Source organism: Staurois parvus, unplaced genomic scaffold (genome assembly GCF_062004578.1).
Source record: "Staurois parvus isolate SC_StPar_1 unplaced genomic scaffold, SC_StPar_1.0 ptg000625l, whole genome shotgun sequence".
Classification (NCBI taxonomy): Eukaryota; Metazoa; Chordata; class Amphibia; order Anura; family Ranidae; genus Staurois; species Staurois parvus.
This window is the reverse complement of record NW_028318421.1, coordinates 12,429-40,350: the sequence shown is the minus strand read 5'-3', so window position 1 is coordinate 40,350 and position 27,922 is coordinate 12,429. Positions and strand designations below refer to the sequence as shown.

The 27,922-nt window shown below is 39.6% G+C and overlaps 1 protein-coding gene across 2 annotated transcripts in view; it reads left to right on the top strand.

Annotated features, from left to right (window-relative positions):
• The window catches only part of PDCL3 (phosducin like 3), a 29,233-nt gene extending 2,071 nt beyond the window's left edge, over positions 1–27,162 (top strand). The window contains exons 1-7 of one of the 2 annotated variants that reach the window (XM_089693328.1): positions 4,013–4,123; positions 4,204–4,251; positions 5,491–5,614; positions 6,886–6,976; positions 24,439–24,582; positions 24,886–25,094; positions 26,860–27,162. In XM_089693328.1, coding sequence (XP_089549454.1) covers positions 4,246–4,251; positions 5,491–5,614; positions 6,886–6,976; positions 24,439–24,582; positions 24,886–25,094; positions 26,860–27,002 — 717 coding nt within the window. In that variant the 5' untranslated portion in view covers positions 4,013–4,123; positions 4,204–4,245 and the 3' untranslated portion in view covers positions 27,003–27,162. Of the gene's footprint in view, positions 1–4,012; positions 4,124–4,203; positions 4,252–5,490; positions 5,615–6,885; positions 6,977–24,438; positions 24,583–24,885; positions 25,095–26,859 lie in introns of those variants that run through there. The other variant, XM_089693329.1, reaches the window with a different exon arrangement.
• Positions 27,163–27,922: the final 760 nt, after the last annotated feature.

The window sequence follows — 27,922 nt, the reverse complement described above, 5'->3', positions numbered from 1 at the left end:
AGAGTCCATTTAACATGATTTCTTATGGGACACATTCACATCTTTGCGTTTTCACGAGTTGCATCTTTTTTTAAAGGGTCAAGGACTTTTTTAAATGTAAAAGGTTGTGTTTTTTGTTCTATAGACTGCAATGGAAACACTGTCGAAAAGCATGTAGTACATTTTTACTGTGTTTTTGCCACGTTTTTGATGCGTTTTGTATTTTAAATCTGCCTAGCAACAAGAAAAGTAAAAAGTGGGAAAACCGTGTCAAACGCATGTGCAAAACGCACTGCAGAAACTGATCAAACGCAGACTGCATAGGTGTGAACCTATCCTTAGTGTCACTGGGGATGTCAGTGACAGTCAGTTCCCCCCCAGTGTCAGAATGCCTGCCGTAGTCCTGCTATTAGTTGCTGATCGCCGCTATTACTAGTATAAATTTTTTTTTAAAATTCCAGTATATATACCGCCATTTGTAGACTCAAAAACTTTCACATAAACAAATTAATATACTTGTATTGCAATTTTTTTTTTTTTTTTTTTTTTAGCAAAGACATTTGGCAGAATACATTTTGGCATAAATTTATGACGAAATTTGATTTTTAAATTTTTTTTTTACTGGACATGTTTAATAGCAAAAAGTCAAAATTATTTTTTTTTCTCAAAATTGTCGGTCTTTTTTTGTTTATAGCGCAAAAAAATAAAAAACGCACAGGCTATCAAATACCTCCCAAAAGAAAGCACCATTTGTGGGGAAAAAAGACATAAATTAAATTTCAGTGCAGTGTTGCATGACCGCGCAATTGTTAGTGCTGGCATGTTTTGTTTACATTCAGCTGTCAGCTGAGGAGTCATCCGTTGTTAAGGACGGCTTAACTAGCGCAAACAGCTACCGTGCAATAAATTACCGCAATAACAATATTTTACTGCAAGAGTTATTTGCCACAAAATTCTTAGTGAATTGCACATTTGCCAAAAATGTACTGCATGCGTTATTTTAGCGCATTGTTTCAGTCGTTATTTAACTCTTAGTGAATTGACCCCTATGTGCAACAGAATGCAAGAAAGTAAATATGTGGGGATGTTCACAAAGTGTACTGGACAAGACTATACAGTGTACAGGGTGACGTGGTCAGGAGTATGTATCAATTACACAGGTAATTATGGAATAATTACATAGGTTCTGTGGCTGATTATGGTGGCAATTAAACTCACTTAGCCTAGGTTCACACTTATGCATTTTCCACAGCATTTTGCAGAAACGCACTACAGTCCATTTCCTATGGGACACGTTCACATCTCCGTGTTTTCAAACAGTGTGTTTTTTGAAAGGGTCAGGGACTTTTTTAAATGCAAAATGTTGCATTTTTGGTTCTATAGACTTCAATGGAGACGCTGCAGAAAAGCATGTAGTGCGTTCTTGATGCGTTTTGCATTTTAATCTGCCTAGCAACAAGAAAAAAAATGCAAAACGCATCAAAAAGTGGCAAAATTGCATGTGCAAAAACGCACTGCAAAAAACACTGCAGAAACGGATCAAATGCAAACTGCATAGGTATGAACCTAGCCTTAGTGTCTTATATGCAATAAATTAGCCTCAAAACCTGTGTAATTATGTGTTCGGGTTTAAAGGGATGAGGTGGCAACCGTAATTGGTGCTCAGTGAAAAGTTATCGATCAATGAGTCTTGCATTGCTCGCTCACTCTGCCCGTATTCTAGCAGAGCTTTGCAGACACAATCAGGGCTCGTTTACACTAGGGATAGATCGCTTTTCAGAAGGCATTTGACAGGCAGTGAGATGGGGTTTAGTCACCTCCTCACTGCCTGTTTTAAACCCAAAATGCCAAAACAGCCATGTGCATTGTACGCAGTTGTGGTACAGCCCTATTCACTTTCAATGGGAACTACATCCACTGCATTTGCAGCTTAAGGGGGAACAGTTGTAGGGCTGTAAAAGTGTGTCGCAACCACCTCTTTTTACCACCCCCTAACCGCAAGTGTAAATGAGGTCTCAGGAAGGAGAGGCAGGAGTCAGGAAGTATTCCTGTCCTCAGCTCTAGAATGCAGGACCCTGGGGTTCTGTTAAACTTTTTGTTTGCTGAAAGCTTGCAGTTAAATAGGGACATGTGCTGCCATTTTAGGAATAAAATCTGTTTGATGGAAGTTTGCAGTTACGCAGGGACAGGTGCTGTTCTGGAATGAACAGTTAGTGCCCATTCACAACACTATACTGCAGTAACATCAAGACACAGTAAGTCGAAGTTCACACCTAAGCGTTTTCCTTTGCGTTTTGCAGAATTGCACAGCAGTCCATTTAACATGATTTCCTATGGGACACGTTCACATCTCCGTGTCCAATCAGGGGAAGTCACGTTACGTTACGCATAGGGTGGGCCAATGACGTCAAGCCACTAAACCAGAAGTTTACGAGCCGCCATCTTGGAAATTCCTGAACACATTGAAATTATATTATAACAAGGTTTTTTACTATGGTGGAAAAAAAAACGCATCAAAAAAAGTCAAAAACGTATGTGCAAATATGCACCGCAAATAGCACTGCAGAAATGGATCAAGCGGAAACTGCATAGGTGTGAATCTAGTCTAACATGTATTTCACGTGTCGGTGCAGTGCAGTGGCATTCATTCTAAATGGCACCTTAACACATCAGGCCAATGGATGTGAGTTGGGGTGCTGCACGCAGGCAATGCAATAACATTTGCTGGCAAGAATGCTACATGTATTTTTTTCCTGTGCGTGTTAGCCATCTCATTCAAATGAATAGAATGCCTTAATGCAATGCTTGTGAGCTTGTGGCATTAGACCCTGGTCACACCAGGTGCAACTTGCCATGCCATGCGACTCGCAAATCACATGGCAAGTTGGACCCTATTGTCTGCAATTACAGCGGTCATATCAGTGCGATTCCGACTTGGTCGGAGCTGCACCGATTTCTAAAGTAGTGCATGCACTAATTTAGGTGCGACTTGCATAGACATCTGTGTCTTACAAGTCACACCTTAAGTTGGAATACCATCTGACTTTGAAATCATGCGACTTCAATGGAAGTCGCAGGATTTCAAAGTCAGATTGGTGTGACCAGGGTGTTACACTCATTATTGAAGCACAATGGGATGGATAGGACCTGAACTCTGTACTACAGCTTCAATGGCACAGCAGTGAACCTGGCCTCTGTGAAATGTGGTCTTCTGTGTCAGGAAAAAATATTACAGTACGTGTAAATTTTTTTTGCCCTTTCTGGTGCATTAGCAGCCCATTCCAAATGAATTAATGCAGATAATGCAACGCACAAGGAGGGGCAACGTGTGAAAGGGCCCTTAGGCTACATTCACACAGACGTCAACATTTCAGAGTTTAACTGCGATTAGAAGTCTTCTGTAAAACAGCTGGACTCACGCAATGCAAAATAATCATGTTATTCATACAGCACGATTAGCAATGTTTACTTGTAGACAGTTTAGCTGCGTTTAGCAAAAGAAGGAAAGTGCTGTGTTCAGGGTAGACTAAATGCAGATAAATGCGTGTTACGTTTAGCTATAGATAACTGCAGAGCGTTTTGCAGCAGAAAATGAGACCCTTCCCCTTTTCTTCCTAAAATGTTGTTATTCCTTCTCTGGTTGGGCAGCACAGTGGGTAAATGGTTAGCACTTCCGCCTGGCAGTACTAGGAATGTTGGTTCAAATCTCAACCATGACACCACCTGCCTGGAGTTTGCATGTTCTCCCTGTGCCTGTGTGGGTTTCCTCCGGGTACTTTGTCTTCCTCCCACACTCCAAAGACATGCTGGTAGGTTAACTGGAATGTTAGTCTTTGGAGAAGGGGGCCAAGAAGAGCCCACATCTAAAGGTAATTCGGGATGCCTCCTTTGATGGCCAGAACTCAAGTGACCAGCAGAGGGAAGCAAAGGGTATGCATGTCTAAAGGGATGTGGGGGATGCCTTTGTTGTAACATACAACATATGGCCACAGCCCAGCTGCTCCCATCACACACTCTGTATACTGCCTTCTGCCATGTGTTTCCTAATAAGGACATGGTGATGGGGAGGAAGTAGTGTCTGGTGTGACAAGAAATTACTTCCCCCTTACTCAAGCTGTGTGCTGGAGCTGCTGGTGAATTGAAGGTACTGTATATAAAATATACTAACCAATCTAGCCCCAGAAAGAAAGATCATTGATCTGTATGAATATTGTATTTTCACAGAGAGGAGCAGCAGCGCGGTGATTGTGTGCAGAACTAGACAAGATGCAGGTGAGTCACAGGAAAACTACAACCACTGGATGTTAGACCCTCCAGCGTGATCTACTCCCTGACTACACAATACTCCTACACTTCTCTCTCTTTCTAATGAAATCAATAATCTCGTATAAAGGGTTTGTCGTAATGTCAGGGAATAATGAGGAAGATTGCCAGCAGTTCAGGAGTATTATGTACCTTCTAGAAAGGCCTGTGTTTGGAGGGTTTGCTGAAAATCTTCAACTTGGTGACTTTTTATTTTTAACAAGCTTCTCGCTGTACCTATTTTGAAGGCTCATATCATATAAATGGAAGCCTTCTTGACAGTGTTGGTGTTGGCAAAACTTAGGCCCCTTTCCACACAGGTCAGACTCTGTTTTGATCAGAAGGTAATCTGTCCACTCATCCCCTGCTGATCGGGGGGGGCCTACACTGTTTTTTTGAAATTTTGGTGTGGGGTTCCCCTTAAAATTCACACCAGACCCGAAGGGCCTGAGATGGATTGGGTGGGGGATCCCGCACTGTTTTTTTCCCGTGTCTTTTTTTTGTCTATATTTGTCTATAGGTTTGTCTATATTCAGCTGTCAGCAGGGAACCCCACTGACTTATCGATTGTCAAGGATGTGGCGGCTACCTGCTAATTAACAACCATGTTGTTTACTGCTTGTTAAGGACACTGGTGACTTCCTGCTCCTTGACAAACAGGTAAAATCACAAAATGCATAAAAAACGCATACAAAATGAGTGTGAAAAAACAATAAATGTATCAACTGCAATCTGCATAGATGTGAACCTAGCCTAAGTGAACACAAGTCCTGCTCACCCACAGGGGTGAATGGACCATCCGATCAGGTCCACCTGAAAAACTGACAGGCGGATCTGACCAGACCCTTCATATAAAAGGGGCCTAAGGTTTTGTTTACATTTGCAGTTGGGGGGGGCAGTAAAAGCAAAGGCAACCTGACTGGGGGTTTGCACATGCTGAAATGCTTTGTGGCCGCAGCAAGAATTATATCACTGTCATGTTCAGCAATCCGTAATGTGAGCAATTCAAGTGAATGGGGCTGCACCACAACCGTATACATTGCATGTGATTGTCGCACGGTAGCGGGGGATTTTAAGTTAAAATGGGTGAGGAGGCTGCCTGTCCAATGCCCTCTGAAAAGCGATTCTCTGCAGATCACTCTTCAAGAGGGCAATGCTAATGCGAGCAAGCCCTAACTTCTTTATGCATATGAGTGTCTCTGATTTCAGGATCCAAATGCAGACACAGAGTGGAATGACATCCTGCGTAAAAAAGGTATCCTACCTCCCAAAGAGGTACCAAAGGAGGATGAAGTGGAGGAAGAAGAAGGAATTTTGACACAGCAGTCAATTGGTGAGAACACTTTCACTTTACTCAGAAAAGGACATTTTTATGTGAACAGGTTTTACAAGGGCTACATTTCCCGGCTATTCTTTCCTATTAGCATAGTAACAAACCACGCAGCTGCACTTTGGAGACTGACAGAACTGCTGCAATATCTGTTAGTAAGTTTTCATTTGTGTTTGTCCTGGTGGGGGAAGCGGGGCATTCAGACATTTCAGCTTCACACAGTTTGAAATATATACTAATTTTACTGTAAAGGAGGCAGCAATGGAGGTTTTTTCATGCTGCTCTCCTGAAAATACTAGTTGCCAGGCTTTCCCCTGGTTGCAGTCTATTCTAGCATTTTAGATGAGGTTAACTCCAGTTTCACCTTTAAGTGTTCCACTAAGCAAAACCTTCTTTTAATTTTGGCTAGAGTCAATTTTTTTTTTTTCATTGTTGTCTATGTTCTCTTTGGGGAGATTAACTCTTCTGTTTCTCTTGGTGACTATTATCACTGGGAAAGTGGGGAAATCCAAAGTTTTAAAGTTGTCCCCAGAAAAAGAGATAAAGGAAAATCATCTAATGGGGACACTTGTTTCAGTGACAACTTTGTAAGATGAATTTCCCTCAACTTTGAGATCTGCTCTAACTTCCTGTTGCACCTCTGGAGAATATTGCGAAGGGAAACTTCCCTAGTGGTACACAGACAGCAGAAAAATTACCCGGGTGGAAGGAAAGAAAATCGCTTGATTCTCCCTCTTGTGGAGCTATTGTGTTCTGCCTTCCCTGCTGGCAGAACACAATGATAACTGCCAACAACTATAGCCACTGGCAGTGCTTGAATACAAAAAACATCCAACAGGCTGGTTGTACTAAAGTCAATTGATAGATGGACTTCAGTACCACCAGTTTGCCTGTGAATGAGTGATGCAGCCAAGTGGGCAGAGCCCTGCACGGCCACGTTTTTTAGAAATTTGACAGCTAGTGATGGGGGAGAAGATTATATTCACTCATCACTGTTTATTATTGTAAGAGGGTGGTGATATTTTACTTATTTATTCCTTTGTTTTAATTTGAGCACACATCTAGCGTGGCAGTTTAAATATTGATTGTAGAAAATCTGTTTAGTTTCCAGTGGTAATTTTGTGACTGACCTGTGCAAATCTGTCTCAGTTAACTGCCCAGGAATTCAGATGCAGGAGTTGCTATGATGCCGTAAACTGTTAAGCACACTTTCAGCTCAGTTTGCGTCTTAATTTGTTGCTTGTTTTATGCCTGTATGTAATTTTGTTTTTCAGTTAAAACATATGAGGATATGACACTAGAAGAGCTAGAAGAGAATGAGGATGAGTTTAATGAGGAAGATGAGAGAGCTATAGAAATGTATAGGTGAGTAGTTGCTGGTAATACACAAACACCATGGGGTTAAATTGTTAATGGTAGCATTTTTGTCCATAGCGACCAGTCAGGATTGTTACATTTTTCTTAAAATGAAACTTGATAACTTGTTTTTTGACAGTGACTAAAATATGCTGCTATTCTTTTTTTTTTTTTTTTTTTTTTTTTCTAGTTTTTGAGAATCAACGTTATTATATCATATATATGTTTCAATTAAAGCGAAACTTCAGTCAAACCTGAAAAAATAAGTCTGCAGCTACAAAAACTGTAGCTGCTGAATTTAAAAAAAAAAAAAAAAAGCCACTCGCCCATCCCACAATCGAGTGGTGTTTTCACCACAGCCGGTTTCACCAACCATCCTGGCTCCCCTGCGCCAGCATCTTAAGTGTGGGCGCCTGGCTATGACATCTTGCGTCTTCCCAGTTGGATGCCCACTGTGCTTGTGCAAGTAGCAATGCGCCTTGTGAATGATCCCGTGTCATGTGTCCCATAAGACTACAGGGAGGAAGGGAGTACAGATGCACACCCTTTCACACGGGTGTCATCAGTTCAGTTGCGTTTTCTGTTAAAAAAAATAATAATACTAATACAGGTTATGCTAGTTTACATAAGTTTGCACATTTATCTTCAGTTCACATTTTTTTCTTGCCTCCATATTTTACAGGGCCATTTGTACAACAAATGTATAAACCCAAAATATGTTTTTTGCCTAATGTGAACATAGACAAAATTTTTACATCTATTTACATTTGTTTACCTCCACAAAAATGACAAAGAATGCAGACCTAACTTACCTTTGTTTACATCCACCTGCCCATGGACATACATTGTGGTTTAGTCTGGATGTGTCTGCAAAACTGACATGTCAGACTGAACGCCTGTATGCCCTTATTTTGCATCTTTAAAGTCTACTGTAAAAAATGTTTTTTCAAGCAGTGATGGTTAAAAGGATCATTTTATGTGGACTCAATCTATTGCATTGCTAAATGTAGAGGTGCTTATAGAACACTTATAGGATAAATGTAGAGGTGCTTCCAGGACACTTATAGGATAAATGTAGAGTTGCTTCTAGGACACTTATAGGATAAATGTAGAGGTGCTTCTAGAACACTTATAGGATAAATGTAGAGGTGCTTCTAGAACACTTATAGGATAAATGTAGAGGTGCTTCTAGAACACTTATAGGATAAATGTAGAGGTGCTTATAGGACACTGATAGGATAAATGTAGAGGTGCTTCTAGGACACTTATAGGATAAATGTAGAGTTGCTTCTAGGACACTTATAGGATAAATGTAGAGGTGCTTCTAGAACACTTATAGGATAAATGTAGAGGTGCTTCTAGAACACTTATAGGATAAATGTAGAGGTGCTTATAGGACACTGATAGGATAAATGTAGAGGTGCTTATAGGACACTTATAGGATAAATGTAGAGGTGCTTATAGAACACTTATAGGATAAATGTAGAGGTGCTTATAGGACACTGATAGGATAAATATAGAGGTGCTTATAGGACACTGATAGGATAAATATAGAGGTGCTTATAGGACACTGATAGGATAAATATAGAGGTGCTTATAGGACACTTATAGGATAAATATAGAGGTGCTTATAGGACACTGATAGGATAAATGTAGAGGTGCTTCTAGGACACTGATAGGATAAATGTAGAGGTGCTTATAGGACACTGATAGGATAAATGTAGAGGTGCTTATAGGACACTGATAGGATAAATGTAGAGGTGCTTATAGGGACACTTATAGGATAAATGTAGAGGTGCTTATAGGACACTGATAGGATAAATGTAGAGGTGCTTATAGGACACTGATAGGATAAATGTAGAGGTGCTTCTAGGACACTGATAGGATAAATGTAGAGGTGCTTCTAGGACACTGATAGGATAAATGTAGAGGTGCTTCTAGGACACTGATAGGATAAATGTAGAGGTGCTTCTAGGACACTGATAGGATAAATGTAGAGGTGCTTCTAGGACACTGATAGGATAAATGTAGTGGTGCTTCTAGGACACTGATAGGATAAATGTAGAGGTGCTTATAGGACACTGATAGGATAAATGTAGAGGTGCTTATAGAACACTTATAGGATAAATGTAGAGGTGCTTATAGGACACTTATAGGATAAATGTAGAGGTGCTTCTGGAACACTTATAGGATAAATGTAGAGGTGCTTATAGGACACTTATAGGATAAATATAGAGGTGCTTATAGGACACTGATAGGATAAATGTAGAGGTGCTTCTAGGACACTTATAGGATAAATGTAGAGGTGCTTATAGGACACTGATAGGATAAATGTAGAGGTGCTTCTAGGACACTGATAGGATAAATGTAGAGGTGCTTATAGGACACTGATAGGATAAATGTAGAGGTGCTTATAGGACACTGATAGGATAAATGTAGAGGTGCTTATAGGACACTGATAGGATAAATGTAGAGGTGCTTATAGAACACTTATATGATACATGTAGAGGTGCTTCTGGAACACTTATAGGATAAATGTAGAGGTGCTTATAGAACACTTATATGATAAATATAGAGGTGCTTATAGGACACTGATAGGATAAATGTAGAGGTGCTTATAGGGACACTGATAGGATAAATGTAGAGGTGCTTATAGGGACACTGATAGGATAAATGTAGAGGTGCTTATAGGACACTGATAGGATAAATGTAGAGGTGCTTCTAGGACACTGATAGGATAAATGTAGAGGTGCTTCTAGGACACTGATAGGATAAATGTAGAGGTGCTTATAGGACACTGATAGGATAAATGTAGAGGTGCTTCTAGGACACTGATAGGATAAATGTAGAGGTGCTTCTAGGACACTGATAGGATAAATGTAGTGGTGCTTCTAGGACACTTATAGGATAAATGTAGAGGTGCTTATAGGGACACTTATAGGATAAATGTAGAGGTGCTTATAGGACACTTATAGGATAAATGTAGAGGTGCTTCTAGGACACTTGATAGGATAAATGTAGAGGTGCTTATAGGACACTGATAGGATAAATGTAGAGGTGCTTATAGGACACTGATAGGATAAATGTAGAGGTGCTTCTAGGACACTTATAGGATAAATGTAGAGGTGCTTATAGGACACTGATAGGATAAATGTAGAGGTGCTTCTAGGACACTGATAGGATAAATGTAGAGGTGCTTCTAGGACACTGATAGGATAAATGTAGAGGTGCTTCTAGGACACTGATAGGATAAATGTAGAGGTGCTTCTAGGACACTGATAGGATAAATGTAGAGGTGCTTATAGGACACTGATAGGATAAATGTAGAGGTGCTTATAGGACACTGATAGGATAAATGTAGAGGTGCTTATAGAACACTTATAGGATAAATGTAGAGGTGCTTATAGGACACTGATAGGATAAATGTAGAGGTGCTTATAGAACACTTATATGATACATGTAGAGGTGCTTCTGGAACACTTATAGGATAAATGTAGAGGTGCTTATAGAACACTTATATGATAAATATAGAGGTGCTTATAGGACACTGATAGGATAAATGTAGAGGTGCTTATAGGGACACTGATAGGATAAATGTAGAGGTGCTTATAGGGACACTTATAGGATAAATGTAGAGGTGCTTATAGGGACACTTATAGGATAAATGTAGAGGTGCTTCTAGGACACTGATAGGATAAATGTAGTGGTGCTTCTAGGACACTTATAGGATAAATGTAGAGGTGCTTATAGGGACACTTATAGGATAAATGTAGAGGTGCTTATAGGACACTTATAGGATAAATGTAGAGGTGCTTCTAGGACACTTGATAGGATAAATGTAGAGGTGCTTCTAGGACACTTATAGGATAAATGTAGAGGTGCTTATAGGACACTTATAGGATAAATGTAGAGGTGCTTATAGGACACTTATAGGATAAATGTAGAGGTGCTTATAGGACACTTATAGGATAAATGTAGAGGTGCTTCTAGGACACTTGATAGGATAAATGTAGAGGTGCTTCTAGGACACTTATAGGATAAATGTAGAGGTGCTTATAGGACACTTATAGGATAAATGTAGAGGTGCTTATAGGACACTTATAGGATAAATGTAGAGGTGCTTCTAGGACACTTATAGGATAAATGTAGAGGTGCTTATAGGACACTGATAGGATAAATGTAGAGGTGCTTCTAGGACACTGATAGGATAAATGTAGAGGTGCTTATAGGACACTGATAGGATAAATGTAGAGGTGCTTATAGGACACTGATAGGATAAATGTAGAGGTGCTTATAGGACACTGATAGGATAAATGTAGAGGTGCTTATAGAACACTTATATGATACATGTAGAGGTGCTTCTGGAACACTTATAGGATAAATGTAGAGGTGCTTATAGAACACTTATATGATAAATATAGAGGTGCTTATAGGACACTGATAGGATAAATGTAGAGGTGCTTATAGGGACACTGATAGGATAAATGTAGAGGTGCTTATAGGGACACTGATAGGATAAATGTAGAGGTGCTTATAGGACACTGATAGGATAAATGTAGAGGTGCTTCTAGGACACTGATAGGATAAATGTAGAGGTGCTTCTAGGACACTGATAGGATAAATGTAGAGGTGCTTATAGGACACTGATAGGATAAATGTAGAGGTGCTTCTAGGACACTGATAGGATAAATGTAGAGGTGCTTCTAGGACACTGATAGGATAAATGTAGTGGTGCTTCTAGGACACTTATAGGATAAATGTAGAGGTGCTTATAGGGACACTTATAGGATAAATGTAGAGGTGCTTATAGGACACTTATAGGATAAATGTAGAGGTGCTTCTAGGACACTTGATAGGATAAATGTAGAGGTGCTTATAGGACACTGATAGGATAAATGTAGAGGTGCTTATAGGACACTGATAGGATAAATGTAGAGGTGCTTCTAGGACACTTATAGGATAAATGTAGAGGTGCTTATAGGACACTGATAGGATAAATGTAGAGGTGCTTCTAGGACACTGATAGGATAAATGTAGAGGTGCTTCTAGGACACTGATAGGATAAATGTAGAGGTGCTTCTAGGACACTGATAGGATAAATGTAGAGGTGCTTCTAGGACACTGATAGGATAAATGTAGAGGTGCTTATAGGACACTGATAGGATAAATGTAGAGGTGCTTATAGGACACTGATAGGATAAATGTAGAGGTGCTTATAGGACACTGATAGGATAAATGTAGAGGTGCTTATAGAACACTGATAGGATAAATGTAGAGGTGCTTCTGGAACACTTATAGGATAAATGTAGAGGTGCTTCTGGAACACTTATAGGATAAATGTAGAGGTGCTTCTAGGACACTGATAGGATAAATGTAGAGGTGCTTATAGAACACTTACATGATAAATGTAGAGGTGCTTATAGGACACTGATAGGATAAATGTAGAGGTGCTTCTAGGACACTGATAGGATAAATGTAGAGGTGCTTCTAGGACACTTTTAGGATAAATGTAGAGGTGCTTATAGAACACTTATATGATAAATGTAGAGGTGCTTCTGGAACACTTATAGGATAAATGTAGAGGTGATTATAGGGACACTTATAGGATAAATGTAGAGGTGCTTATAGGACACTTATAGGATAAATGTAGAGGTGCTTATAGGACACTTATAGGATAAATGTAGAGGTGCTTATAGGACACTGATAGGATAAATGTAGAGGTGCTTATAGGACACTTATATGATAAATGTAGAGGTGCTTCTAGAACACTTATAGGATAAATGTAGAGGTGCTTCTAGGACACTTATAGGATAAATGTAGAGGTGCTTATAGGACACTTATAGGATAAATGTAGAGGTGCTTATAGGACACTGATAGGATAAATGTAGAGGTGCTTATAGGACACTTATATGATAAATGTAGAGGTGCTTCTAGAACACTTATAGGATAAATGTAGAGGTGCTTCTAGGACACTGATAGGATAAATGTAGAGGTGCTTCTAGGACACTGATAGGATAAATGTAGAGGTGCTTATAGGACACTTATAGGATAAATGTAGAAGTGCTTCTAGAACACTTATAGGATAAATGTAGAGGTGCTTCTAGGACACTTATAGGATAAATGTAGAGGTGCTTATAGGACACTGATAGAATAAATGTAGAGGTGCTTCTAGGACACTGATAGGATAAATGTAGAGGTGCTTCTAGGACACTGATAGGATAAATGTAGAGGTGCTTCTGGAACACGTATAGGATAAATGTAGAAGTGTTTCTAGAACACTTATAGGATAAATGTAGAGGTGCTTATAGGGACACTTATAGGATAAATGTAGAGGTGCTTATAGGACACTGATAGGATAAATGTAGAGGTGCTTCTAGGACACTGATAAGATAAATGTAGAGGTGCTTCTAGGACACTGATAGGATAAATGTAGAGGTGCTTATAGGACACTTATAGGATAAATGTAGAGGTGCTTCTAGGACACTGATAGAATAAATGTAGAGGTGCTTCTAGGACACTGATAGAATAAATGTAGAGGTGCTTCTAGGACACTGATAGAATAAATGTAGAGGTGCTTCTAGGACACTTATAGGATAAATGTAGAGGTGCTTCTTGGACACTTATAGGATAAATGTAGAGGTGCTTCTAGGACACTTATAGGATAAATGTAGAGGTGCTTCTAGGACACTGATAGGATAAATGTAGAGGTGCTTATAGGACACTTATAGGATAAATGTAGAGGTGCTTCTAGAACACTTATAGAATAAATGTAGAGGTGCTTCTAGGACACTGATAGAATAAATGTAGAGGTGCTTCTAGGACACTGATAGAATAAATGTAGAGGTGCTTCTAGGACACTGATAGAATAAATGTAGAGGTGCTTCTAGGACACTGATAGGATAAATGTAGAGGTGCTTCTAGAACACTTATAGGATAAATGTAGAGGTGCTTCTAGGACACTTATAGGATAAATGTAGAGGTGCTTCTAGGACACTTATAGGATAAATGTAGAGGTGCTTATAGGACACTTATAGGATAAATGTAGAGGTGCTTCTAGAACACTTATAGGATAAATGTAGAGGTGCTTATAGAACACTTATAGGATAAATGTAGAGGTGCTTCTAGAACACGTATAGGATAAATGTAGAGGTGCTTCTAGAACACTTATAGGATATTAACCAGAAGGGGGAGGTGTCAGAAACGTTTTCCTTCTATATAAACTCATCTGATTGATAATGAATAATATACAAGCCTGTGTAAATCCTTACACGAAAATCAGTCTTTCTTTCTTAAATGTTTTCCTAAAACACACATATTAATTCTTATTGTACTCACAATGCAGTCTGTAGAACAAAGAATCTCTCAGCTTTGTTCATACCTTAAATCCTGAAGTGACTTGCACTAATTGCACTAAAAAATTTGAGTACAATAGTCTGCAACTTTTACTTTCACACACATGCACACAAATATTTATGTGTCAAGTATGGTAGTCTTTCTTTTATATACTTTCCCATCATCCCTTACATGCTAAATTTCACAGCAAATGGCTGGACTTAAAGCGGGACTAAATGTCTGATAGTTACTGTTCCTTTAAATGGTCCGACATCTTCTACCTAGCTTCTTCTGGGTGTTGGGCTCAGTTGTTTTCATTGGCCAGTGCAAGTAACGTCACTCCTGCACAGGCAGGTAGGTCTATTTTATTGCAGAACATTGCATGTCTCTTCTGCAATAAAGAGCCTGCCTGCTCACAGTCTTTAAAATTGAGACTTTATGCCTACTTTTATTTTTAAGGTTGACACTTTGTGCTTCTACTTTTCTGTGCATGTTTTTGAGGTGCGTGGTTTTTTTTGCATTCCTATTGAAGTCTATGGGGCCAAAATGGTACTGTATTGTACATAAAGGAGCACCTGCACCATTTTCCAAGTCACATAGAAGCAGGTTGCGTAGATTTCCCATATACATTAATGGGTTTGCTTTTGACATGTGATGGCTGATGAATGGCACATTGCGCAGGTGTAAATGGGGATTAAGCCCCGGTTCACATATGTGCGGCCGTCTGGGCTGCGTTTGGCATGGTCACGAGAGCCCTTTCATTTGAATGGACTGCCGTGCCCTGTGACACGCAGAGAAGTCCCTGCACTTCTTCCAAAAATTCAGCCCGCATAGGAACTTTGGTTCCCAGTACGGTTGCGTTTTCCAGTGCGGACGGCATGCTATTAAAACTAATGGCACCTGCTCGCGGGTCCACATTTCTCTGTGCGGGTGGTGCGGCTGCGCAGCGGCACCACCCACACAGATGTGAACTAAGCCTCACTGCTGAAGTAAATAAAGGGAAAGAATGGCAGTAAGTTGACACTCTGCAGCTGTATTGGAATCATATTTCATGCAGCGCCTGTGGGAGGTGTTGAGCACTGTTAGAATTCTGGAAGTAGTCAGCTTGTTTAAGCAGCATAGTTAACTGTTCTTTTTTCCTCTTTTTTCTCCATATGGGCAGATATCTGTCCCCTATATTATATTACAATCAGAATGTACATTGAAAAGTACTGTGCAGATACACAGAGACATTTGTTGATCATGACTAGACTATATCTGACGAATTAGAGAAGATATTCATGGACTTGGGGAAGGCCTGGCAATGTTTATCTGCTCCAAGGATCATTTCACTAAAACATTTTTCTTGGGGAAAATGTTCAATTCCAGATTGCATGTTTATTTCATATGTCTATGACAAGTGTGGAGCTCTCGCCCTCAACAACCAAAGTTGCCCACATGCAGTACTGTGCTACCTATAATGCTACCACCTCCCCCTCACTGTTGGGGTCCCTCAAGGCTCCGTCCTCGGGCCCCTTCTCTTCTCCATCTACACCTCCTCCCTTGGCCAACTCATACACTCTCACGGCTTCAACTACCACCTATATGCCGACAACACACAAATCTATTTCTCAACCCCCCACCTCACCCCCTTGGTCTCCACCCGAATCACACACCTACTAAGCGACATATCAGACTGGATGTCACTCCACTTCCTTAAACTGAACCTCTCCAAAACCGAGTTTCTTGTCTTCCCCTCAGCCCAGACACCACCCCCATTGACTTCTCTATCACATCCAACAACGCCACCATCAAACCTGCCCCGCAGGCCAGAGTACTTGGTGTCATTCTGGACTCCAACCTATCCTTCCAGCCCCAAGTCCAATCTTTAACAAACTCGTGCAGACTCTACCTCCGCAACATCGCCAAAATCCGCACGTTCCTAACCCCAGAAACCACTAAACAGCTCATCCACTCCCTCATCATATCACGACTCGACTACTGCAACTCCCTCCTTACTGGCCTGCCTCGCCGCTGGCCATCCCCGCTTCAGTCGATCCTGAATACGGCTGCCAGACTCATTCACCTTTCCAACCGCTCTGTTTCCACCACCCCCCTCTGCCAATCCCTCCACTGGCTTCCGATTGCGCAACGGATCAAATTTAAAATCCTAACGCTGATGGACAAAGCTGTCCACCATACTGCCCCGAACTACATCACTGACCTAATATCCAAGTACCACCCAGCACGCACACTCCGCTCCTCACACGACCTCCTTCTCTCTAGTTCCCTGGTCTCCTCCTCCCATGCCCACCTCCAGGACTTCTCCAGGGTGTCACCCATCCTCTGGAACTCCCTGCCCCAACCCATCAGATTATCACCTACTCTCCTCTCCTTTAGGCGCACCCTGAAAACCCATCTCTTCAGGGAAGCCTACCCCACCCCCTGCTAACTTGCCAACCTCCTCCACTCTTCCTACCACCCCACCCCCCACAGCTATCTCCTCCTGTGCCACCATCCCCTCCCTCCTAGATTGTAAGCTTGAAAGAGCATTGCCCTCGATCCCCTCATGTTTTGCATTGTATTGGTATTGTTCTGTCACATGTTCTGTCCCCCTTTGTAATGTACAGCGCTGAGCGAACTATTGGCGCTTTATAAATACTGTATAATAATAATAAAATAATAATTTTCTCTGCTCTGATAGGGACCCACCTGACTTTTCCAGTCTTTTGTGTGTGATGAGCATCTCTGACTACCCAGTTTTTTGTTCAACTGCTTGTAAATAGCTGGAATATTACAAGCATTCATCTACAGTGCCTTGAAAAACTATTCATACCCCTTGAAATTTTCCACAGTTTGTCATGTTACAACCAAAAACCTAAATTTATTTTTTTGGGATTTTATGTGATAGACCAACACAAAATGGTACATAATTGGGAAGTGGAATAAAAATGATAAATGGTGTTCAAAATATTTTACAAATATCTGAAAAGTGTGATGTGAATTTGTATTCAGCCCCCCTGAGTCAATACTTTGTAGAACCACCTTTCACTGCAATTACAGCTGCAAGTCTTTTTTGGGATGTCTCTACCAGCTTTGCACATCTAGAGAGTGACATTTTTGCCCAAGCTCTGTCAGATTGGATGTAGAGCGCCTGTGAACAGCAATTTTCAAGTCTTGTCACAGATTCTCAATTGGATCTAGGCCAGGACTTTGGCTGGGCCATTCTAACACATGAATATGCTTTGATCTAAACCTTTCCATTGTATCTCTGGCTGTATGTTTAGGGTCGTTGTCCTGCTGGAAGGTGAACCTCCACCCCAGTCTCAACTCTTTTGCAGACTCTAACAGGTTTTCTTCTAAGATTGCCCTGTATTTGGCTCCATTTATCTTCCCACCAACTTCCCTGTCCCTGCTGAAGAAAAGCATCCCCGCAAAATGATGCTGCCACTACCATGTTTCACGGTGGGGATGGTGTGTTCAGGGTGTTGTGCAGTGTTAGTTTTCCACCACACATAGCATTTTGTTTTTAGGCCAAAAACTTAAATTTTGTTCTCGTCTGACCAGACCACCTTCTTCCACGTGTTTGCTGTGTCCCCTACATGGCTTCTCGCAAACTGCAAATGGAACTTCTTATGGCTTTCTTTCAACAATGGCTTTTTTCTTGCCACTTTTCCATAAAGCCCAGATTTGTGGCATGCACGACTAATAGTTGTCCTGTGGACAGATTCTCCCACCTGAGCTGTGGATCTCTGCAGCTCCTCCAGAGTTTCCATGGGACTCTTGGCTGCTTCTCTGATTAATGCAATCCTTGTCGGTTTAGGTGGATGGCCATGTTTTGGTAGGTTTGCAGTTGTTGTCTTTCCATTTTCGGATGATGGATTGAACAGTGCTCTGTAAGATGTCCAAAGCTTGGGATATTATTTTATAACCAAACCCTACTTTAAACATCTGCCCAACTTTATCCCTGACCTGTCTGGTGTGTTCCTTGGCCTTCATGATGCTGTTTGTTTACTAATGTTCTCTAATAAGCCTCTAAGGGCTTCACAGAACAGTTGTATTTATACTGAGATTAAACTACACACAGACGGACTCTATTTACTAATTAGGTGACTTCTGAAGGCAATTGCTTCCACTAGATTTTAGTTAGGGGTATCAGAGTAAAGGGGGTTGAATACAAATGCACGCCACACTTTTCAGATATTTATTTGGAAATAATTTTGAAAACCATTTATCATTTTCTTTCTGCTTCACAATTATGTGCCACTTTGTGTTGGTCTATCACATAATATCCCAGTTTTCTGCCACACATTGCGATTTGCTTTTAGGCCAAAAAGTTCCATTTTAGTCTCATCTGACCAGAGCATCTTTTTCTGCATGTTTGTTGAGTCCTCCACATGGCTTCTTGCAAACGGTACTTCTTATGGCTTTCTTCTTGCCACTCTTCCATAAAGGCCAGATTTGTGGAGTGCACAACTAATAGTTGTCCTGTGGACTGATTCTCCCACCTGAGCTGTGGATCTCTGCAGCTGTCCTCCAGAGTTACCATGGGCCTCTTGGCTGCTTCTCTGATTAATGCAATTCTTGCCCGGCCTGTCAGTTTAGGTGGATGGCCATGTCTTGGTAGGTTTGCAGTTGTCTTTCCATTTTCAGGTGATGGATTGAATATTGCTCCATGACATGTCCAAAGCTTGGGATATTTTTTTATAACCTAACCCTGACCTGTTTGGTGTGGTTTTGGCCTTCACAATACTGTTTTTTCACTAATTTTCTCTAACAAGTCTCTGAGGGCTTCACAGAACAGCTGTATTTATACTGAGATTAAATTACACACAGGTGTAATTTTCTAATTAGGTGACTTATGAAGGCAATTGGTTCCACTAGATTTTAGTTAGGGATATCAGAGTAAAGGGAGCTGAATACAAATGCACGCCACACTTTTCACATATTTATTCATAGAAAATTTTGAAAACCATTTATCATTTTCTTTCCACTTCACAATTATGTGCCACTTTGTATTGGTCTATCACATAAAATCCCAATAAAATACATTTACGTTTTTTGTTGTAACATGACAAAATGTGGAAAATGTCAAGGGTATGAATACTTTTTCAAGGCACTGTAAGTATTAAGTATCAAATGATACTATTTTGTAATTTATGGGCGGCTTTAGAAGGAAAATCTTGAGGTGGGGTTGGAGGAAATTGAGGACATTCAAAAATACACTGCCAGACTAATATGTAGTCAGGCAGGATGTTATTTTAAGTGGATAAGTGCCAAATGGTTAAAATGTTACTAAACCCAAGACCCAGCATTCACTATATCTGGTTTTCCACAGTACACAAAACATGGAAATGCAATTGTTTTAGTAAATATAAACTGCTAAATACCTTTTCTCATCAGAAGTTAGAGCAGTCTTGTGGCATCTATCAGTATCCAGCCCAGCACTAGCTGAAGCTTGTAGGAGGAGTTTTCTTTCTGCTTTAGGAGGATGCAAAACCCCTGACCTCTGTCTGGACAGTGCTGATTGGCCCTGTGCTGATCATATGCACTCTCCTAAAAAAGCTGAGCATGTGCAAATGCCTACGGTTTAGTCTGTTTTATCAGGAGATAAGAGGTGGTCACTTGAAAAAGGGGAGGAGCAAAGAAGACAAGAACAAACGGTCTTTTTACACAGTGCAGAAGATTAACCCTTTAGGTTCCACAGTGAGTATAACAAGCATGCTTTATTGCATATACAGACTGATTTTACCATTGTGGGTTTAGTAACACTTTAATAAAGGCTTCTTCCCATCATTGAAGGAATCTTGCACTGATCCACCAAGATCCTCTTCCCAAGTCATCCGGTGCCTGGATGTGTTGTAGATACGTTAAATGCTTTGTTTCCATAACAGAAAGGTCGGTTAGCCCTATGTGAATCAAAGTCAAAATGCACGTTAGAAGACCAATGTTTGCAGTGTTTCTACAAACAAGTACAGGGAGAAGGGACTCTTATAACGGAACCCTTAGAAATATAAAACCTATATAATATGGCACCTACATCCTTGTCCAAGAACATCAAAACAACCCGAACAAAAAAAGAAACTATAGGACTTTAATGGTACCACAATTCCATGTATGTAAACATATCCAGTTTAATTGATACAAATATTAAAACTAGGGTTGCACAGATATCGGTATCTTTGTCAATACTAAGTATTTGCATTATTGGTACTCGTGCAAATGCTCCGATAGCTGAAACCGATACCATCAGGCTCGGTTCTTTCAGCTGTTGGCTGAATTCCCCCCACTGATAGCTGAAATGTAAAGAAAAAAAAAAAAAAAAACCCCTGCAAAAACAAAAAAAAGCTAGCAATTACAGGTTAAGAGTGGTGCCTCTGTGTCCCTAATAATGGATGACGCATTCTGCTGTCAGTGGGGTTCCCTTGTTGTCAGCTGAAGTGTAAACAAGTCAGGCTATTGGAGCTATCAAAAAAAAAAAGCAGCCAACAACATTGCTGAGTCACAAAAAAGTAAAAAGAAACATTGTTTCATTTTGTATCGTTCTGATTATTCATCTACAGATCATAGGGATGAACTTAAAAAGTTTAAAAAAAAAAAAAAGTTCCTCCTTTTAACCCCTATTTAACTCTTAATTTAACCTAATCAGCCCTAATTAACTCCTTATTCTCCTCCATTTAATTATTATTATTTTACGGCTGATTTTTTTTTTTTTTGCGCATTTCTATTTCATAAAAGTACTTTTGTTTTTGTTTGCTTTGTTCATTTTTTACACATATATTTACACGTTGCACAATTGAAAAAAAATGTACTTAATTTGCAAATAACTATTCAATGCTTTGTACCAGAATCATAATTTTAGTGTAATTTTAAACAAGACAAATTCCAAAATAAAATGTGCATGTTTTATGTGCAGTAACTTTTTTTTTTTTTTTAAACTAATATTGCTCAGTTGTGTTACAGTTAAGTGTCTAAGGATTGTGAAAAAAATATTGTTGCAAGACAATGTTTACAAAAAGAAAGCCTTGTCTGTCCTTTAAAAAAAAACAATATATGTATTACGTTGTTGTCTTATTACAAAGTTATCACTGAATAAACAGGTCCATAGAACAAATGTAAAAATTGCTTTCGTCCAAAAGAGGTGAACAAGTGTGAGGGCCGAAGTGGTTAACCACTTCAAGTTCAGACACTTTTACCCCCTTCCTGTCCAGACAATTTTCAGCTTTCAGCACTATCACACTTTGAATGACAATTGAGCGGTCATGCAACACTGTACCCATATGAATTTTTTAGCATTTTTTTGAGACAGAAAAAGCTTTATTTTGGTAGTATTCATTCACCACTAGGATTGTTATTTTTTTTGCTATATAAATGAAAAAGTCCAAACATTTTGAAAAACGTGTTTTTCTTATAAAAGCTTGCAAATAAATAATCTTTCTTCATAAATCTTGGCCAAAATGTATTCAGTTATCTTTTTAGTAAAAACAAACAACCCAAATTAGCTTATAACCAAAAATTATAATTTTTAAAAACAAATTTTTATTTTTATTTTTTTTTTATATATTTTTTTTTTTTACATAGTCACCCTTGCACTACAGTTTCACCATGGTGACACTGTACTACTTGTGTGGGTTATGAAGATTTTTTTTCTTTCTACACTGATTGCTTTTACACCCATAAAGGCTGTAAAAGCAATCATTTCTCCTTCTCTCTAGCTGCATTCTTGCAGCCATTGAGAAATACTGTGGGAGCTGTGATTGGTCACAGCTCGTCACATGGTACAAGGCTATTGTGAATAGCCTTGTACCATGTGACCTCTGTGATCATTCACAGGTTTCACACATAGTAAACAATGATGTCAGAAATGACATCTTGCTTACTACTCTTCATTTGATCACTGATTGGCCAATCAGTGATCACATGATCGGGACCTCACACAGAGGTCTCGTGCGACGATCGGTGTTCCACTGTGTCCGGAGGACACAGCGGGCACCGGATCGCGGTGCTGCGCGCTCCCAGGGAGCACGCATAAGTAGGGGGCGGGGAGGCCGTTTATAAATGGCCAAATGCCCCTGCACTGCCATCGTCCTTCCATTTATATACAATGGCTGGATGGGAAGTGGCTAAGGAACAGGCCCACTGCATCCTTAACCCCTTGATGCCGACGTAACACAAATATGCGGCCTCACGGACCTGGGCTTTTTTCCGTGGGGCCGCATATTTGCGTACCTGTCTTTGTGTTGGGAGCGCGCCCCTCAGCGTGCTCCCAGCACCGAGACCGTGGTGTCACTGAGAGCACCGGGTCCCGTTCTAACGATCGGGACCCGGGCTCCCAGTCCCGGGTCACATGATCGCTGTGATAGCCTCTGATTGGCTATCACAGTGATCAGTCACTGTGCAGCCCCGCCCCCTTGTTTTTTTTTTCTCTCTCTCTCTATGAATGGAGAAGAGAGATACATTGTATCTCTCGAACTCCTGTCAGAGAGAAGAAAAAAAAAGTTTGTAAAAAAAAAAAAAAAAAGATAAATATTAAAAAATAAAAGAAAAAATACCTAGATCAAGGTTTGATCTAGTTCAGTGCCAGGGTTAGTGTTTAGGTCAGGGTCAAGGTCAAAGGTCAGGGTTTAAAAAAAATTGGTATCAGTGTCAGTTAGTGTTAGTGTGTTTTAGGTAAAAAAAAAAAAAAAGACAAAAACAAAATGCGCACTATGGTTTCTGGGCTGTACTACGGGTACAAACAACAAATAACATACACATATATGGTATCGCTGCGATCGTCAAGAGCTGGAGAATTTATTTTGGGTTGCTCTTTGGTGGTAGGTTATGGTCATAACAAGAAACACATAGCTAAATAAAAAAAAAAGGATTTTTTTTACTATTTTTGGCCAGTTTTCCTTTGATAATAAAAAAAAATCAGGAGATATCCATTACCATTTACCACCAAATGAAAGCCCAATTTGTCCTGAAAAAATCAACGTATAATCCACCTGGATGTGCAAAGTAGTTGTGATGATATGTACGGTTTTGCTATCACATGTCAACGGTGCAGAATTGTGCTTAGGCATTTAGATTTGTTTTACCCTTAGGCGTGAAGGGGTTAACCGATCGCTCATTCAGCTGTCAGCAGGGTTCCCCTGCTGACAGCTGAAGTGTAAGCAAAACACTTGCTGGCAGGTATTGATAACTGGTATCGGCAAGTAAAAAAAAAAAAGTATCTGTACTCCGTGTAAAAAAAAAAAAATAAAATGGTATTCACGCATCCCTAATTAAAACCTTTTAGATTAAAACAGATCACAAACAGACCAAAATTTGCTCATCAAATACAAATTGTGTAGCTGCTATCTCTTGCATAACCTCAAATATTTTAACTTAATGTATTAGGTTGCAATATTGATGACTTGTTACTTCCTCCCAAAACGTTTCACGGGTCAAGGCTCGCTCCATCAGGGAAATATGAAGTAACAAAGACTCTGAAAATGTATAACAGAATATCAACACCACTAATTCAGATATTAACATGATCAATCCATTTCATTACGTTTATAACAGTTGTCATACCTAGTATGTAATCCAGTTGAGATCCTTTTTCTTACTTTTTGTCTCTGTTGCTAATATCGATGTATAGCCTCTCCCATGTTCTACTGTATATAGAATGTTCTTGTACAACCAATAGAATTCATGCGTTTGTGGACGCTATTTTAAAGTTGCTCAATAGGCAAAACTTTTTTTTTCTCATTTTGGATAGAGCAAGGGAAGGTCAGATTTTTTTTTTTTCGCCATCTATGTCCCATTGGGGAGATTTCCTTTCACTTCCTGTCCTATAGCCAAAAAGGAAGCCGGAGGAAATCCCTGCAAATTTAAGAGAATTTCTTGGGGACCCCAAGGTCACCAGAACTGGTATCCCCACTGGAAGATTTCCCCTCTATTACTTTTCTGGGGACACTCAATATTTGGGATTTTCTTATACTTTCAATAATAATAGTAGACAGAACGAATAGAGAGGGTGAATCTCCCTAAGGGGGACACAGACACCAATAAAAACTGACAAGTGTTCTAATCCATCTCCACTCTATCCAAATCAGTTGTGCCTTTTAGTTGTTATACTAAGATTTGTAAAACATGCATTTCTACTTTTGCTAGCAGTGTTTTATCTTTTATAGACAACAGAGACTGGCACAGTGGCAAGCAACACAATTAAATAATAAATTTGGGGAAGTGATAGAGATTTCCGGGCAGGACTATGTGCAAGAAGTAACAAATGCAGGAAAAGACCTTTGGGTGATCTTGCACCTTTACAAACAAGGGTATGTATTATTAAGTGTTGATTCTTGTTGTATTTTGTCGAATATTTTTATAAACGTTTCAACATTTCTGCTGTGTCACAACTGTAGAAACACTTTAAGGCACTTTATGGGAATTTTGCATGTCAGTGAAAAATTGTTGGTTATTTTTTTACTTAGCTCTGTGTGAGTACTAGTAATCTTTTATATTCTCATCATTCTTTGATTGATTGGGTTAATCTGTCATTTGACAGCTCTTGCTCTTCTCTTTTACAAAGGTTAGATAATTCTCCTACCGAACATTTTTTTCTCTGTTTTTATTTTTAGAATCCCGCTTTGCAGTTTAATAAACCAGCACCTAGCAACACTTGCAAGAAAGTTTAAAGATGTGAAGTTTCTGAAATCCATTTCAACGACGTGTATACCAAACTATCCTGATAAGAACCTACCCACCATCTTTGTTTATCGAGGTGGTGAAATTCGTGCTCAGTTCATAGGACCTTTAGTGTTTGGTGGCATGAATCTCACGTTGGATGGTAAGTAAATAGCCGATGGCCTTTAAAGAAAAAAATGGTCAAAATACAACACTTTCTGTGAACTAATTTTTTTATGCACCCCCAAGTCTCATTTTCCAGGTATATGTGCAAAAATGTTATTGCGTCTTTCCGCATGTGCCCAAAACATTATTTATAGCAGATTCGCTGGCTTCTGAACAAATTTGACCTTCGGATGTCTTTGAGTATATTTGTATGCTGCTAGTAGGGATGCCAATTTTCCAAATTCACTTACAGTGGTTGTAAACTTCTGGTATGAAATATGAACAAAGCATATCTGATATCCCTCTATACTTGTCACTTCTGAGAAATTTCCCTGACACCTAGAGAAAAAAAGATGATGTGGGCAAGCTCCAGCCTGTGATTGACAGTCTTAGCTTTGTTCTTGTGTGAGTAGGGATGTGTCCTCTTAATCCAGTCAGCTCTCAGAGCTCCTCTCACTGAACTCTGCAGAGGGTAACTTCAGCTCTCCGCCCCTTGCTTTCTGAAAGCTCAGATAAGCTCCATAAATTCTGCACTTTTGAAAGGCTGTAGAGAAGACAGGACCACAGGTAAACAGCTACAACTTATGTACGAGGATATGCTTCATCTCTGTGTATCACCTGAGTTCAGTCACTTCACTGTGTATATGTAAGAGTTTAAAACCACTTTAAGCCGATTTTGAAATCGTGTAAATTACAGTGAAGTCGCACAATTTAAAAATCAGGTGACCTGTCGATTTCAGTTGCGATTTGCAAGACATCTGACACAGATATCTCTGCAAATCGCAACAAAAGTTGTGCATGTATTACTTTAGAAATCAGTGCGGCTCCGACCAAGTCAGAACTGCACCGACATGACCGTTCTAAAAGCGGACAATAGGGTGCAACTTGGCATACGATTTGCAAATCGCATGCCAAGTTGCGCCCGATGTGACCAGGGTGTAAGGAACAGACTGAGGTTTGAGGTTCTATCAAGAGTGTGCAATCAATGCTTTAACACCTGAGTAAAAAAAAATATAAGGACTAAAACAATGTGTGTAGTACATTGGAAGTACAGATTCTTAAAGTGTATGTCTGGCCAAAAAAAAATTATTCTCTGGAGTACATTTCTCCATTATAAATGCCTCTAAAAATGTTGCAAATATACCTGTTGATCTTCCAGAAATCTAATGTGCTCCTAAATTCCTGTTTGAGCTGATAACACAGTACCACCACTGCAGTGAAGTCCAAAACATTGTTGTCAGTCTTGCCCCTTTTCTGCTGGAGGAAAGAACGCCTTCTTTCCTAATCTCCATAATATAAGGGGAGGTGCTCTGTAGTCCAGCAAGGGGAAAACTTGGGCAGCAGTGATAACCATTTGGTATTTCAGTTGTCAACTCAAACAGGAAGTTAGCTCACAGTATTGTTTGGAGGTTTACTGGTATTTTTCTGTACTTCATATAGAAAGAAAACATGGGGAAATGTGTATATATACTGCATATTGTTTTGTTTTACCAGACACTTTGGGGTTTATTTACTAAAGCTGGAGAGTCCAAAATCAGACTCCCTTCTGCATAGAAACCAATCAGCTTCTAACCTCAGCTTGTTCAATGAAGCTTTGGCAATGAAACCTGGAAGCTGATTGGTTTCTATGCAGAAGTGAGTCTGATTTTGGACTCTCCAGCTTTAGTAAATAAACCCCTTTGTTTCTGTAGTGTTAAATCAGTACTTGTATATTTAAAGTTCTAAATATGGGGATACTAATGGCGTGACTTCCAATTCCACAGAATTGGAATGGAAACTTTCTGAATCTGGTGCTATCAAGACAGACCTTGAGGAAAATCCCCGACAACAAATTCAGGATCAGCTCATGACTTCTATTAGGAGTGCCTTTGCCACTAAGAAAGACAGTGAATCGGATGAGGACTGAAGTTGTGGTTCTATTTTATTTTTTTTTTTCTATTTTGCTTTTTTTTGTACATTTGTTGTAAGATATAACATCAAACATACTGGAGATGGTTACTTGTTGGCTTAGATTCTAAAAATAAAAGGACCCAATGTGGAAACGAAAAGGGTATGTTAAAGTTGAAGTTTAATGTGTGCATATAATTCATTATTTGGTCTTTTTTTTTTTTTTTTTTCCCCCATTAAACTTTAATTAAATCTGTCGATTCAGAGCGGTAATCAAGGTGCCACACCCTAGTTCAATTACATACAGTGCTCAGCATAACTGAGTACACCCCAAGAGATTTGTCAGAAAACCTTTACTTTCCTTTCAGAATCAACATTTTCCATGGGACACAATACTACAAAATACTGTCACAAATGTGGGCCATTGATCACAAAAAAGTATTTTTCCTGAAAAGTTAATTCAAAACCATGTTGCAAAAATGAATACACCCCAATGAAATTCTTAGGAGCAATGCTAAATTTTAGACAAAATGCTAATTAACAAGAACTCAACTACAGGTGAGTCTAATTATTCATTAAACAGTTGTGCAGGAGACAATTGATTATAAAAGGGTGTTACTTAACAAAGACAAGGCCTGAGAAAGGGAAAATAAATTTCTTTACTCAAGAAAGGTGAAGGCTACAAGCAGATCAGCAAAGCTTTACTTATCAGTCAGAATATTGTAGAAAAAATGATTCAAAAAGTTAACAAACATGGAACTGCAACCATCTCACAGAGATGTCCAGACTGGCCACGCAAGTTAACACCTCGACGGGAGCGCTTTCTGATGAGAAAGGTTGAAGAAAATCTCCATTAAAGTTCACTGCAGTTAGCTAAAGAAGAAAACTGGGGTGATTGTTTCCTGTGACACAAAATGGTGTACATTGCAGAGGAATGAC